The sequence below is a fragment of the Salvia miltiorrhiza genome, unplaced genomic scaffold (genome assembly GCF_028751815.1).
Source record: "Salvia miltiorrhiza cultivar Shanhuang (shh) unplaced genomic scaffold, IMPLAD_Smil_shh original_scaffold_233, whole genome shotgun sequence".
NCBI lineage: Eukaryota > Viridiplantae > Streptophyta > Magnoliopsida > Lamiales > Lamiaceae > Salvia > Salvia miltiorrhiza.
This window is the reverse complement of record NW_026651507.1, coordinates 42935-56234: the sequence shown is the minus strand read 5'-3', so window position 1 is coordinate 56234 and position 13300 is coordinate 42935. Positions and strand designations below refer to the sequence as shown.

Genomic DNA, 13300 nt, shown 5'->3' with positions numbered 1-13300 from the left:
TATAAATTATGGAGATTATTCACTAAAAAATTGTTAATATGATATAGGTCTACGTTACACATCAAACTAAAATGAAAAAATAAATTAAAGAGGACTTTCATCCTTAACATGACTTAGCAAAATGTATATTCAAAAACATTATTTGCCACCCATACCTGTGACCCGCGGATACCTGCCACCCGTCGGATACCCGCCACCGACTACCCGTCGGATACCCGCCGAGACTTGAGAGGTAGGGGCGCTGCTGCTTCTCGACGTCGACATCCTGCAATCAAAACCACCCCACAAATGCAATAAAGCACCCAACAAATAAATCACCACGAAACTGCAGCAAATTTTATAGAAAATTTTAATTTCTTGTACACTACTATTTGCCACCCACACCCGCGACCCACGCATACCCGCTACTCGTCGGATACCCGCCACCCACTACCCGTCGGATACCCGCCGAGACTTGAAAATAACGATAAATATTAGTTGAATAATAGAATAATTCTATGAAGCTTGAGGACGAATACGTAAGCAAAACACTACTAATTCATAATAAAGTTAACCAAATAATAGGAGTAGCAAATAAAGTATAGTCTTAATAGTTAATACTTAATAAAACACACTAAAATATTAGCTCTCTTCATTCATCATCCTCATTCTCAAGCTGACTCTGGTACACACACAAATTACAAAGGTTACACATATGGAGTTGTGGGGCTAGCGGTCGGACGGAGCTCCCTTGTCACCTAAATGAACTATGTTATTGGTGGTAAGTTATCTTATTGCTTAGTCCAGAACAATGCCAAGCCCAAAAAAATGCATTTTGGCAGTAGAGCTGCAGTGGTCTCCATTGCTATGAACATTTTCGAGAATTCTTATGCTCTCAGCTTAAGGAATACGTGTTGGGCATAAGAGGCTGGCGGCAACCACTCTCTCCAATTCCTCCAACATCTTAGGTTTCTTCAATTAAAAAATGATCGGCGCCACCGGAATCAAAGCCACACATCTTCCTACCAAGCTCTAAGACTCCTCAGAAGCAGCAATGAGGAAACAAATGAAAATGGATGTTATTGATGATCTGGAGAGGTTTTGTTGTCTTGCTTTTGAGCTTGATAAAAAAGGTAGCAATTCATGGTAAATTGGCACAAATCAATTTCTTGGTGGCCTTCGATATGTACAAATACCATCATCAGAACCATCAACATCCATCTTTCAAAAATCCAACAATTAAATTGAAAATCAGCCCCATTATTTACCCACTGCCAAATTGAAATAAATCCAACAATAAAAATATTCAATCATAAAATTAATTAACAAAAATAATTAATCATAATTCACCTATAATATAAGTGGTTGGGAACTTAATGGAATATCATAATCCTTGTTTTGATGATACCAAAATCAATAGGTTTCTATTGTAATAGGCTAGAACTGCTCGAACTCAAGTGTTAGAGTTCTTTTTCTAGTTTAGTTGTTGTTCTGAAGACTGAAGACTGAAGAACGAAGGACTGAAGACTGAAGACTGAAGTTGCCGACTAAAGCATCAGTCAAAGAATCAGTCTTGAACTGATTACTTAATGCGTGCCACGTGGAATCAGCGGACTGATACTAAAGTCAAGTATCAGTTAAACATTATTCCTCACACTGAACCTCTAATGTTCAAAGGAAGCCATGCACTCCAGAAGTACAGCCGCATTAAATGCAGAGATCTCAGGATCGTCCTTTCTCTGCAGAGGTAATTCCTATTTGGTGATTACTTTTTTAGAGATGTCGCATCTCCTGCTCTTCAACATAGCCGTTCGGCCCGTTCTCACCAAACAAGGAACCTCGAAGATTGAAGCCTCAGCCCAAGTTCAAATTACTCTCTAACGGAAGAAATCTTGAAGACCTTCTCCGCCAACGGATCTATTCAAGACTTCTCCTATAAATAACGCTCGAGGATCACTTCAATCTTCACCGATTCAACAACATAAGCTGAAACTCTGTCAAAATTGTTTCTCAGCCAAAGCCCAGCCTCTCCAAAGTTTGAATCGAAGAAGAGAATCCCAAAGCCAAAAATCAGTCACTGTTGATTACATAAATTCTCTTAGACCTTAGGCAAACCTTGTTTATCCAAAACCTAGGTCAAACTAACTCCAAAGAACTTGTTCTTTGAAGTTTAGTTGGCAAGTTTTCAAACCTCCCTTCGACCAACAAAATCGAGTGTTTGAGTTGCAAAGGAGTTCAGGAAGGTACTCTGTCTCCGTGAGATCCTAGTGCACAGTGCGTGTTAGGAGTGAGAAATCCAACAAGGTGTGTTGGTACTGAAGATTGGATCTTCAGTTGTTTCGGTTGTGTGCACCCGCAAGCACACGTTCAGGTTTGCTGTGCACCCGTAAGCACGAGCATCGGTTTGCAGTGCACCCGTAAGCACTTGCAGAGTGAAGTTGTTGGTCTGATCAACCGACCGTGGATGTAGGAAGTGTTTTCCGAACCACGTAAAAATCTCTGTGTTATTTACAGCTTTCAGTATTTACTTTCTTACTTGTGCTCTTCATTTCATCAACTGAAAACTGATTAATAGCAAAGAGAAACTTAAGACTAACAACGTGCTCAACCCAAAAGGCTATTGTGAAATAAAAGTTTTTCGCTGCGTGTGTTATCAGTCTGACTGATCTATCTTCTGATAGTCAGTGAGATTTATAACATCTCTGTTTATCAAACTCGACAGAAGCCTTACGTGTATCAGTTAAGTTCTTGTGACTTAACTGATAACTCCTTATTGAAGAGTCTTTCAGTATCAGTCGTCAACCCTGTTTTGGTCAAAACTCTTTTCAGTAAACAGGTGTCTGAGTTTGTGTTTGAAGTTTCGTTTTGATCTCTGTGTTGAGATTTCAAAAATAGCCTATAGGTGTATTCTCTCCCCCCTACACCTATTCGAGACCCTCTGGACCTAACATAAGCAAAACACTAACAACACATACAAAGAAATCAAGTGCGCCAATATATTAATCTTACACATTCAACTAATTAGTTATAAAGTAAAACAAACATTACATTCCACTGAACTTTCAAACCGATCCGTAAACACATCCGATTACTTAAGCATCTATTTAGCAAAATAAATCAACAGTCAACCGAGATCTGACTTCGTCAAATAAAATAAAACCAAATAAAAATAAAATAATTACAAAAAAACCCCGAAAGTTCACAGTAATCCTCTAATTACTAATCTCCAAATGAAAAATACGCATCAATCGAAATCTGTGTGACCATGGAAGAAAAAATTAGAAACCACAAATCACCGTTGATTGGCTGTAAAACTCTTATCATTTGAACTAATGAATTTATAGCTGAAACCTAGATTATTAAGTTTCCATTGTTAATTTGTATCTAAAATTGGCCGATTATTGATTGATTGGTAAATCATATAATCGTATTGCATAATGATTCTTTCCTAAATTTGTTCTTTCTAAAATTCACACTAATTCCTCCTAAAAAAAATTCACACTAATCATTCCATATTCATTATAATCGAATATAATCTTTCCTAATAGAAAATACATACCATGGGTGATCAAGAACTGTTTCGGAGCCAAGTAATGTCCGGCGGGATAGTCATTGATGGCGGTGGTGCCAGACGCAAGGCAACCATTGTTACTCACTATGCATCAAAGATCATCTAAACCTGACAGTAATACGGAACTTCATTGAGTTATGATAATTACTCAGAACAGATTAATAAAATCAAACCTATCCACACTCCAAAATTTATGTGAGAAACAAAAAAATTGCATCGCCGCTTCAAACACGAGTTATACTAATGCTTAGAGCAGCCACCAGATTGAACTTGTACAGAAAAAGATAGATTAATTAACACAATAACCTAATAGGCCTCATCAACACAATCGTCATTCAGACATTTCGTCGAACAGCCGGAGAGCAAGGAGAAATAACATAAAAGAGGTTGACCCATTAACACCTATCTTTCGAAAAACCAACAATTAAATCGAAAATCAACCCCAATTAGTTACCCACTGCCATTGAAATAAATCCAACAATTAGAATCATACCTGGCTGTATCGTCCCCTGCTCCAGGCGCGCAACTGGCGGACTTCTCTGGTCGCGCCTCAGAGGAGAGAAGAAGAGGGGCGCAAGTGTGTGTAGATTGTGGAGGCGCGCTAGATTAGGGTTTCAGGTTTGAAGGTGGTACGGCGAAGCAGATCGCGACGGTGGGAGGGGCGGGGCGCGGTGGGGCAGATTGCGGCGACGGGGGAGGGGAAAATCGGATGTGAGAGATTGGAGAAGGGAAATTGGTTTTAGGTTTTGGTAAGTGTGGTAGAAAAATGTTAGATTTTGTGTTTTTAAAAATAAAATAAGTGATGTGGATGCATATTGTCACGTCAGCTATATAGAATTAAGCTAGAATCTCTAGAATTGCAGGGATTTCAAATACTGAATTATTAGACATGCCACATAGGACCTTGAAATAAGGGGAGCGCAAGAATCACTAATTGTATTATATATTGCTTATTATTGTTTCAACATCAATGTAGGTAAGTAACCATGTGACAGATAATAATTAAACAAAAAAATAATTTTAATGACTATCGAATTTAGAGAAGAAATTATTCTAAAGAAATTAATTAATGTGAATAGGATCAAACCGATTTTCTGGTTAACCAGAATCGAATAAGGGCGATTTCACTAATCACTAATCGAATCGATTACGATTCGATTAACCGATTCAGTTAATCGGTTAACCGCAAATAACCGATTTATTTAAATTTGAAAAAAAGAATGCATTTCCACTTCTACTCAAGGGATTCGAATTTGTGCCCTTGAGACGAAAAGGTAAAAATCTTATCCACTCCACCAACTCATCATTTATGTTTACATAGAACATAAAATTATTTTATAGAAACTTGTAATTATTTTTTATTACTTTGTTTTAATTTTAATTTTTAAAATAAAATATAATATTTTAATTATTAATTCGGTTAATCGATTTTAATCGACTGGTTATCGGTTAAACCAATTAATCGAATTCTAGAAAATTAAATAACCGAAAACGAACCGAACCAATAAAAATCAGTTATCGATTAAACGATTAACCGAAAATTCAATTCAATTACAGTTATAACTGATTAACTGAACCCGTTTTACCACCCCTAAATGTGAATGACAGGGGCGAAAGATGCATCTTCATGACTTCACTCACGACTTCCTTGAATTGGACAATGCATTCAACGAAATCACCACAGTCGCGTTCTTCACATTTTCTTAAATATATTATATAGTAAACTGCTATACATCAAATTTTCTCTAACAATATTGTGTATTGGTAAAATAAAATAGGGTTAATATAACTTTTTAGCATGATTTGTTGAGGGTTAGGTTTTCGTAAAAAATACATATTTTTATAAGAATCAAGAATCATGGACAAATACATAAAATATATGAATAACAAATGATCAAAAGATGAACAAACGAGAACTGAGAATGAACAAATGAATAACAAATGAGAACCATGCACAAATACATAAAATATATGCATAACAAATGAACAAATGATAACTTTTCGTGAGAATTGAGAACCATGCACAAATACATAAAATACATGAACAAAAGATGGTCGAATCCTATATATGTGTTATATTTAATTGTTCATGATCTGATCATCTGTTGTTCATATCTTTTATGTGTTTATTTATAATTTTTAATTTTCACAAAAAGATGTGATTCTTGCCTGATTGTTTATCTATTTGTTGATATTTTTTATTTTTTCAAAATAGCTCACACTTACCATATTTATATTTACAAAATACTGATTGAGCCCACTTTTTATGTACCAGATATAGTAGTGCTGGTAGTCAAAATTGTTTGGAATTAAATTAAACAAAATTGTCTCTAATTGATGTAAAAAATTAAATATATCAACCTCGTTCTTTTTATTCGAGTACTGATTCCACGCAGATTTTCGATTACCAATATTACTATTTGATTTCAAAAAAGAGTACTATTCAGACAATCAAAAGTATTTCTAAAAAAGTCGGCAAACTTTAGTCTAAATCATGATATTATTAATTAACCTAATAAAAAAATAAATTTAGACGAACTAAAACGAGACATTCAATTCATGCGTTATTGGGCCGCTTATTGCAGAAGGCCCATTAATTAAAATGGGCCATGCCCCAAATCCAAATTTAAAATACCAGAAATTTCACTCACGCCGTTCGCGCCTTTCCGCCTAAATTATTCGCGCCTAACAGTTGGCATCTTCCGTAAAACGATGTCGTAATGGACTAATCGAAAAATCCCTAGCCGTAATAATCATTCACGCGAGGGGTATTATCGTCAAATAAGCAGGCCAACGAATATACGCTCTTCCAGCTACCTGACGCCAAAATTCCTCTTCGCAGAAGATCGCCGATCTCGAACGATGACGGAAATGGAGGTGAGCGCGCGAGATCGACGAGCTCGTTCTCTGTTTTGAAGCTATTAGCTGTTTGATTTAGTTGTTTTGATGCAGAAAATGGAGGCTATGAAAAGAGCGTATGCAGAAATGATACTGAACACGGCCAAGGAGGCGGCATCGCGCGTAATGGTGGCGGAGCTAAGAGCGCGGCGGACGGAGCAGGAGTTGGTTTCCGTAAAACAAGAGGCTGCTAACATGCTCCTTCGCTTGAAGCAAATGATTGACACAAAGGTAGTTAACGAAACGCGCGCGCGCGCACGCATACACACTAATAAGTATGATTTGTGCATTTTATTGCAATCGCATATACTAGCAGAGTAGGTTGATTTGAATTCGTAAAGCTAGAAATTCTCTTTATTGTATGATCGATATTGCTATGTGCAGAGCATATGTTTTGGTAATTGTAGTCTATAATATTCTTTTAGAAATAAGTTTGCTCGAAGTTCCTTTTCTGGATTAGTGTAAACTCCTAACGTTAGATAAATCTCGATTAGGAGATAAGACTTACTACGGAATTTTGAGTTATTGGAAATTTAGGATTTTGTCTTCATAAAAAAAAAACAGAAGAAAATTTAGGATTTTGTTGGGATTTGTGATCTTTAGTGATATTGCTTGTGTTCATTATTGTGTATCACGTCAAGATCGAAAACTATGTTAAACTATGACAAAATCAATCAAATTATTGTGTATCGTGTGACTTGGACTTGCGAGGTGTTTTACACACCAAGAAATTTGTTAGGTTGTGAGGCATATTCATTTACAATCTGTTGATTTCAGAGTGACAACACATGATCGATGGCTTCTTGTAGATTGAAATGATTCTTTATAGCAATTTTGTTAACTTTTGTTTAAATATTCTGAGTTGTGATGTAGCATGAAATGAATCAGGTTGATTTTTGTTACAGACTAAAGAAGCAGAGATAACATCACTGGACCAAAAGAATAAATTCGAGGTGCTGGAATGCCAGCTAAATGAAGCAGAAGGTATCATTTTGGACCTTAGAGAGGAACTGAACCATGGACAGGAGCAACTCGACAAGTTGAAGAAGAAACAAGTGGTCCTTAAGAGACAGAATGAACAAAATGCAGACGAGTGCAGTTTAACAATGAAGGTCAGAAGTAGTGGTTATGAGCTTTTGACTTCATCCTTGAACCCTGGACCTGAATTTAGTACCATCACTAGAAATAATTTATTGTCGGATTGGAGCACACTCGACCAAGGGAGTCAAAGTTCTGCTAAACAGAATGTAACTCTGTATTCTGAAAGCAATGCTGGTTTGGATGAGATAAATGAGTCTGATCAGTTCGAGAGTGGATGTGCACAGCGAACTTGTGCAAATGAGACAACCTTAGTGGAGGAGAACTTTTCTGATGTGGAGAAATTGATTCAAAGTGAAAATTGCACCACTGTAGAGCGTGTAAATGCTTTCGAGAGCACTTCTGTATTAGACGAAAACATCCAATATGGAAACAGTGAAGCTCCTTCTATAGTCCGTAGAAGTGTTAGGAAGAGAAAACTCAAGTTCTGAGATGATGTCATTGCTGCATGTGGATTGCAGTTCAAGAAACCTCGTTTGGGATCTACAGATCCTTCATGTTTGGGTGCACGCAAAATGAAAATGAGTGTGCAACATGGCGAAGACCTGGCAGAAGGTGGGACTAAAATCGAGAGTCTTGATGCTGCAGAGGTCTCAAAAGGACTTATCAACACTGAAACTGTACCAGAAAATACAGAGTTAATTGATGTGTTGGTAAAACATGATGATCTTGCTGGAACTACCGAGCTGACTAGTGCGTTAAGAATTGAATGTGATGTGGAAGATGGCGCTGCAGCTAAAGCATCAACTCTAAGTTGTACTGATGGCAATAAACTGTGTAGATATACATTTAACAGGAGATGGAGAAAGAAATCCGTTATTTACCCCGAGAAAGTTCTTGATGGAGGCTCTTGAAATCCAAGCTTGTCATGACTGAATCTTATAAGAAGCTGGCAACTGGTGAAGGCTCATCAGGTTAGTAATTCTTTTAGGTAATAGCATTTTGGTGATGCAATATTTTGATTTGTTTGAGATTCCTGTACCATGCTTCTAGTCTGCTCTCTATAGAGATAGTAAGATCCCATTCCCATTGATTGAAATAGAAATCTCCAATCATCTGAATCCCTTTCTTTTCAAACCACAAAAACGAGAATTCATGAAATATCTCTTGATCAAAAGAGTGGGACTCCAAATTCAGAGTTTTGATTTTAAATCGTTCGAAATTGATTAGAGTTGTCGAGCAAACCTCTTGCTGAACAGTCTTGCTCTTTATGTATAAATCATGTTTTCACACTTTAAATGAATCAAAGACTTATTCTAAACTGGTTTATATCTTGTGCAGCTTATTTGTAGTCTGGAAACAGTTTTAGTATTATTGTGTTTCGAGGAACTTCGAAGCTACTGAGCCATGAAGGATAAAGGCAAGTAGTTTTATGTTTATGTGAGTTCATGACACTCACACAAGCTTCAAACTCAAAGATAGATGCAGATATGGGATATCCCTATTTATGATGTGTTATCTATAATTCATAGTTGTTATTTCTGTTTATTTTAGTTGTCATATCTTTCCTGACTCGGTGCTATTACCATTTCATCATATTCTTGTCCTTTTATTCATATGGTGGAAGTATATACTCTTGAGCAAATATAGTGTGTTGGCTTTGTGAAACTCACTAGTTCTATATAGGAAAGTTGTCCAATAAATCACCATTTTTGACACACCAATTAGACCATTCGAGCTTCAGTGTACCGCATTTGGTGGACGGAGAGAGTACTATATACTCCTTGCGTCCTATAAGAGAGTATTACTTGGGATGACACGGGTTTAAGAAAAAAATTGGTAGATAATGTGTTGAGTGGAAATGAGTGGTTGTGAATTGATTGTAAAATTATGTGAAAATGAGTGGTTGTTAAAAAGAAAAAGTGAGGTTATGTCTCAAAATGAAAGTTATTTTCTTATAGACGAACGAAAATGAAAAATATGATATTTTCTTATGGGACAGGGAGAGCATAATAGTAAGAGATGATACACAAATTTTGCTGAAAAAGATTGGAGGTGTTGAAATTGTTAGAGCATCCACAGTAGGGGTGACTTGATAGTTTATTTGATCTTTTTAGTTTTAATTTTTGTATTTTTTTATTTAATTTTAATTGCACCAATTTAAATAACACAATTATTTAAAATAAAAATCACATTAATTTAAATTACTAAAATTTAAATTTAAAATTAATAAATTAAAAAATACAAGCCCAAACATTTTTAGTTTTTCTTTACTAATTTAAAATAGAAGCCCAAATATTTTTAGCTCAATTGTAAATTAAAACTAATTTAAAATAGAAGCCCACATATTTTTAGCCCAATTATAACTTTAAAACCCCAAACTAATATAACCTACCCCTCGTTCCTGCGTTCCATCTTCATTCCTTCCTCTTCTTTTAATGGCGCCGCAATAGGTATGTTCAGAATCCCCTTTTTTTTTTTCTACGCGTGTACTACACGCATTGACGAAAAAAACGAACGAGTCTTACCCGAAAATCCGAGTAAGACTCGAGTATTTATCTTCTGCATTGGGGTGACTCAATGGGTGGGTGACTCGAGTAACCCCATCGAATCACCCGCTGTGGGTGCTCTTACAAATCAATTGATCGAGTTATTATTGAAATATTTCAACACTTGATAAATAGTATTGAATTGTAAAATTTGGTCAAAAGTTGTAATTTGTTTGGCAGTTAAAGAAATTACTAAATAAAGAAATTTAAAGACCTTTAAATATAAGCATTAATCCTTTACCGCTTGACCAACATACGCACATATTTGCTTCACCATTGAATGAACCTTATTCAGTTACTAGAAACACCAAATAATGAGGATGTCATTTGGTCAATGCACGTTGCATTTATAACGAAGAAGGAATCAAGATCCTAATGATAAGACACACATCGATATTTTTTTTAGTTTTTATAAATTAATAAAGAAATGTAAAAATTGTACCACGATTGATTCGAATTCAGAACCTTTGATACTGAAACTTAACCACAATATCGTTAAGCTAACACACACACATCACATCAATAATTGTTGAAACACATAGATAATTGTTGAATCATTTTAATATGATTTTTATGCATCGACTCTATCTCCGATTGTATTAGTGCATGTTATGTGTATATCGATGAGAAAATGAAGATGTTTGACTTAAAATTGACCTCATACAGTCATAAACACACACATGAAGCCATGTTATTGACATATATAAACACACATAAACACATGCATAAAGTTGTCTAAGAAAGAAAAAAGTGAAAGTAGTAAAGCTAATAAAGAAGAAAAAAATATAGTGATTAGAATTGGGTAGCAATGTGGGTTATCGGCGTGCATTCTTGTTCTCCACCAAGCCAAGAAATTTCACTTTTGTTTTTATTTTTTCAGTTTAAGTCAGCTTTTTCATTCAGCCATAATGCGTTCTTGTCTTGATTAAATATAGCAACACTCAACATTGTGTCATTGCCAAACATTTCCTGTTTTTCTCCTTCCTCACTTACTTAACAAAAGAAATTCATTTTTATTTAAAAATCACCAACAAATGAGTAAACAAAGAATTGCATTAAACTAGAAGAAATTGAGAGGTGGCCCCACAAGAATTATAGTACTTCAACACATTTAAATAGTCGGTGCACGCCTCCCTCAACTCTCAACTTCTCAAAAATTGTTTTGTTTTGTTTTGTTTCAAAGCAATCATACGGTTGTGCATTTGTGCCTGCAGCAGCTGCACAACAAACTATATATGTCTTATTGTCCCTCTCTCTCTCTCTCTCTCCAAACTACATGATAAAAACATGAATAGTGCTGTTATTTGTGTATAATATGGTTAAATATACATAAAAAAATAAATTTATTTAAAATTTTGAATTCAAAATAATAGATGATTAGTTTACTGTTTTGTTTACATTGTAGCTATCTTTGTAATTTTTCACACTTTTTGTTTTAATTTTTCTTATCTTTTGTAATTTTTGTACATAATGTGGACAAAAAATAAAATTAACTAAATCTGTTGTTACTTTGAATAATATATTCTAAATAAATCAATTTTTTTTTATGTATTTAACTATTTTATGTCTGACATATTATGTCCAAGATTGATGCTATTTGGTCATAATATCGATGGTCATATAATAGCTTAAACGCAATGTATTTTTAAATATTTTGTTCAAAATAAAAATAGAATATTGCTAGTTTTATTATTTTGTACACATTGTAAAAAAAAATTATTATTTTTTAAAAAATATAAAAAATAGCTACAATATGTAAAAAAATAAAACTAATTAAATTCTATTTTTATTTTAAACATAAAAAAGTTAAATACATGAATTTTATAATTTTTTGCCATGTTATGAGTAGCCATAATATGACCAATAAAACGGCATTTTCCTATGTCGAAATAGCATTATTGTAAAAAACATAGCCAAGAAACCATGAAATGATGATTGCATATGATATGATGGCTCCCTCTCTCTCTATAAAAACCCTCTGCATTCCCAACTTTCTTAGCGAAGAAAATGGTGGCGGACGACAAGGGCGAAGATCGGCTGCGGGCGGTGAGCTTCGCCGCCGGAACAGCGGCGTTCATGGCGTGCATTGAGCGTGCATTTATGGTGTCTGTTTTCATGCATTGGCGCGTGTGGGCTTTTCTTGCTTTGAATCTCTTACTCTTAGCTATTCTCTTCACTTCTAAACCCCCAAATCCATCCAACCAAATTCATCAATGCCCAATTGGTGAGCTCAAGAGGACTAAGAAGATTAGGCACCGCACCCAACTCGTCCCGACTAACGGCGGCGCCGAGCCCGAGAAATGCGCGGCGGTGGCGCCGCCGCCTGCGGCTGAGGGTGAGAGAAAGTTGGCGGATTATGATGAGCTTTCTGAGGAGGAATTGAAGCAGAGAGTGGAGGATTTTATTGCTATGTTTAGGCAGCATTTGGTTTGTGATGCTAAGACTGTCACGTCACGTGTATATTGATGATGTTTTGAAGCCGATTATTACCTAGCTAGTAACAATTTATTAAAGTAAGGAGTTTAGTATTTTATTTATTAATTATCCCACCCATAATTTAGATGTTTTTTTTTGGCTCATGCTTATTTTTCTTTCTGAAAAGGCCTTCAAATGTGTGTATTGGCCCCAAAATGGACTATTGTAAGATTTTTGAATGAGCTTTTATAGTTGAGTGAGTATGTACTTGTGAGCTAGCTTATCTGCCTTGTTATCGAATGATATAAGAAAAGCAAATCTAATTGTTTAACAATGGGCTAATTTGCGCGAACTTTCCACTCATAATTCGCAATTTAACATGATATTTGAAGCATTATTTGTTGCAAAATTAACTTCTTAATGAATGATGACCAGAACAAAAGATTGGGAGTGTTGATTTTACAACAAATTTCAAGGTAGTGACATTATTATTAGGTTTCAAATATCGTGTTGAAATTATAAAATAATTGAAAAATTATGTATTAATTGGATTAATCCTTTAATAAAGTTTGGGACATACATATAAACCGATTTATAAATCTGATACATACCTTGAGAAGCATCAAGTGCAGACCTTAAAACACAACATTCATCTTAATATGATATATGTATGCGTTGATAATTTATTAATTAAAGTTATGTACATGTGAAGAGATTGAAATTAACAGTTAATTTATAATGAAACCTTCTTCCAATGTTATGTTTGCAGAAATCATGGCTGTGGTGCAGGGCCTCGTTGTCAGTATTGAACATAATATTATGCCGATTGAGATACATACTGATTCGCTTT

General features: G+C 35.2%; 2 protein-coding genes and 1 long non-coding RNA gene across 4 annotated transcripts; 2 read left to right on the top strand and 1 right to left on the bottom strand.

The window, feature by feature from the left end:
- LOC131003582 (uncharacterized) lies at positions 1–4302 on the bottom strand. The gene is made up of 3 exons (XR_009094719.1): positions 4044–4302; positions 3539–3658; positions 1–265 (listed from the first exon to the last, which is right to left on the bottom strand). It is a non-coding gene; the product is annotated as an uncharacterized LOC131003582 (long non-coding RNA).
- A 2000-nt stretch (positions 4303–6302) lies between these two features.
- LOC131003581 (uncharacterized) lies at positions 6303–9131 on the top strand. Of its 2 annotated transcripts, XR_009094718.1 has the most exons (4): positions 6303–6427; positions 6503–6679; positions 7354–8460; positions 8828–9131. XR_009094718.1 is itself a non-coding variant. In XM_057930108.1 (3 exons), the coding sequence occupies exons 1-3, from the start codon at positions 6413–6415 to the stop codon at positions 7975–7977; spliced, it is 816 nt and encodes a 271-aa protein (XP_057786091.1). In that variant the 5' UTR covers positions 6307–6412; the 3' UTR covers positions 7978–9131. The 2 variants fall into 2 exon arrangements, 1 of the variants encoding a protein (XP_057786091.1); XM_057930108.1 differs by having other exon boundaries at positions 6307–6427; positions 7354–9131.
- A 2748-nt stretch (positions 9132–11879) lies between these two features.
- On the top strand, positions 11880–12784 carry LOC131003610 (uncharacterized). Its single transcript, XM_057930141.1, has one exon. It carries the CDS (start codon positions 12043–12045, stop codon positions 12499–12501), a length of 459 nt encoding a protein of 152 aa, XP_057786124.1. The 5' UTR covers positions 11880–12042; the 3' UTR covers positions 12502–12784.
- The last annotated feature ends 516 nt before the right edge of the window (positions 12785–13300 follow it).

Coding starts and splice junctions, on each gene's coding strand:
- LOC131003581 (XM_057930108.1), top strand. Junction 6,680..7,353: donor AGCAAATGATTGACACAAAG/GTAGTTAACGAA, acceptor TTTTTGTTACAG/ACTAAAGAAGCAGAGATAAC.
- LOC131003610 (XM_057930141.1), top strand. CDS start 12,043: ATGGTGGCGGACGACAAGGGCGAAGATCGGCTGCGGGCGGTGAGCTTC.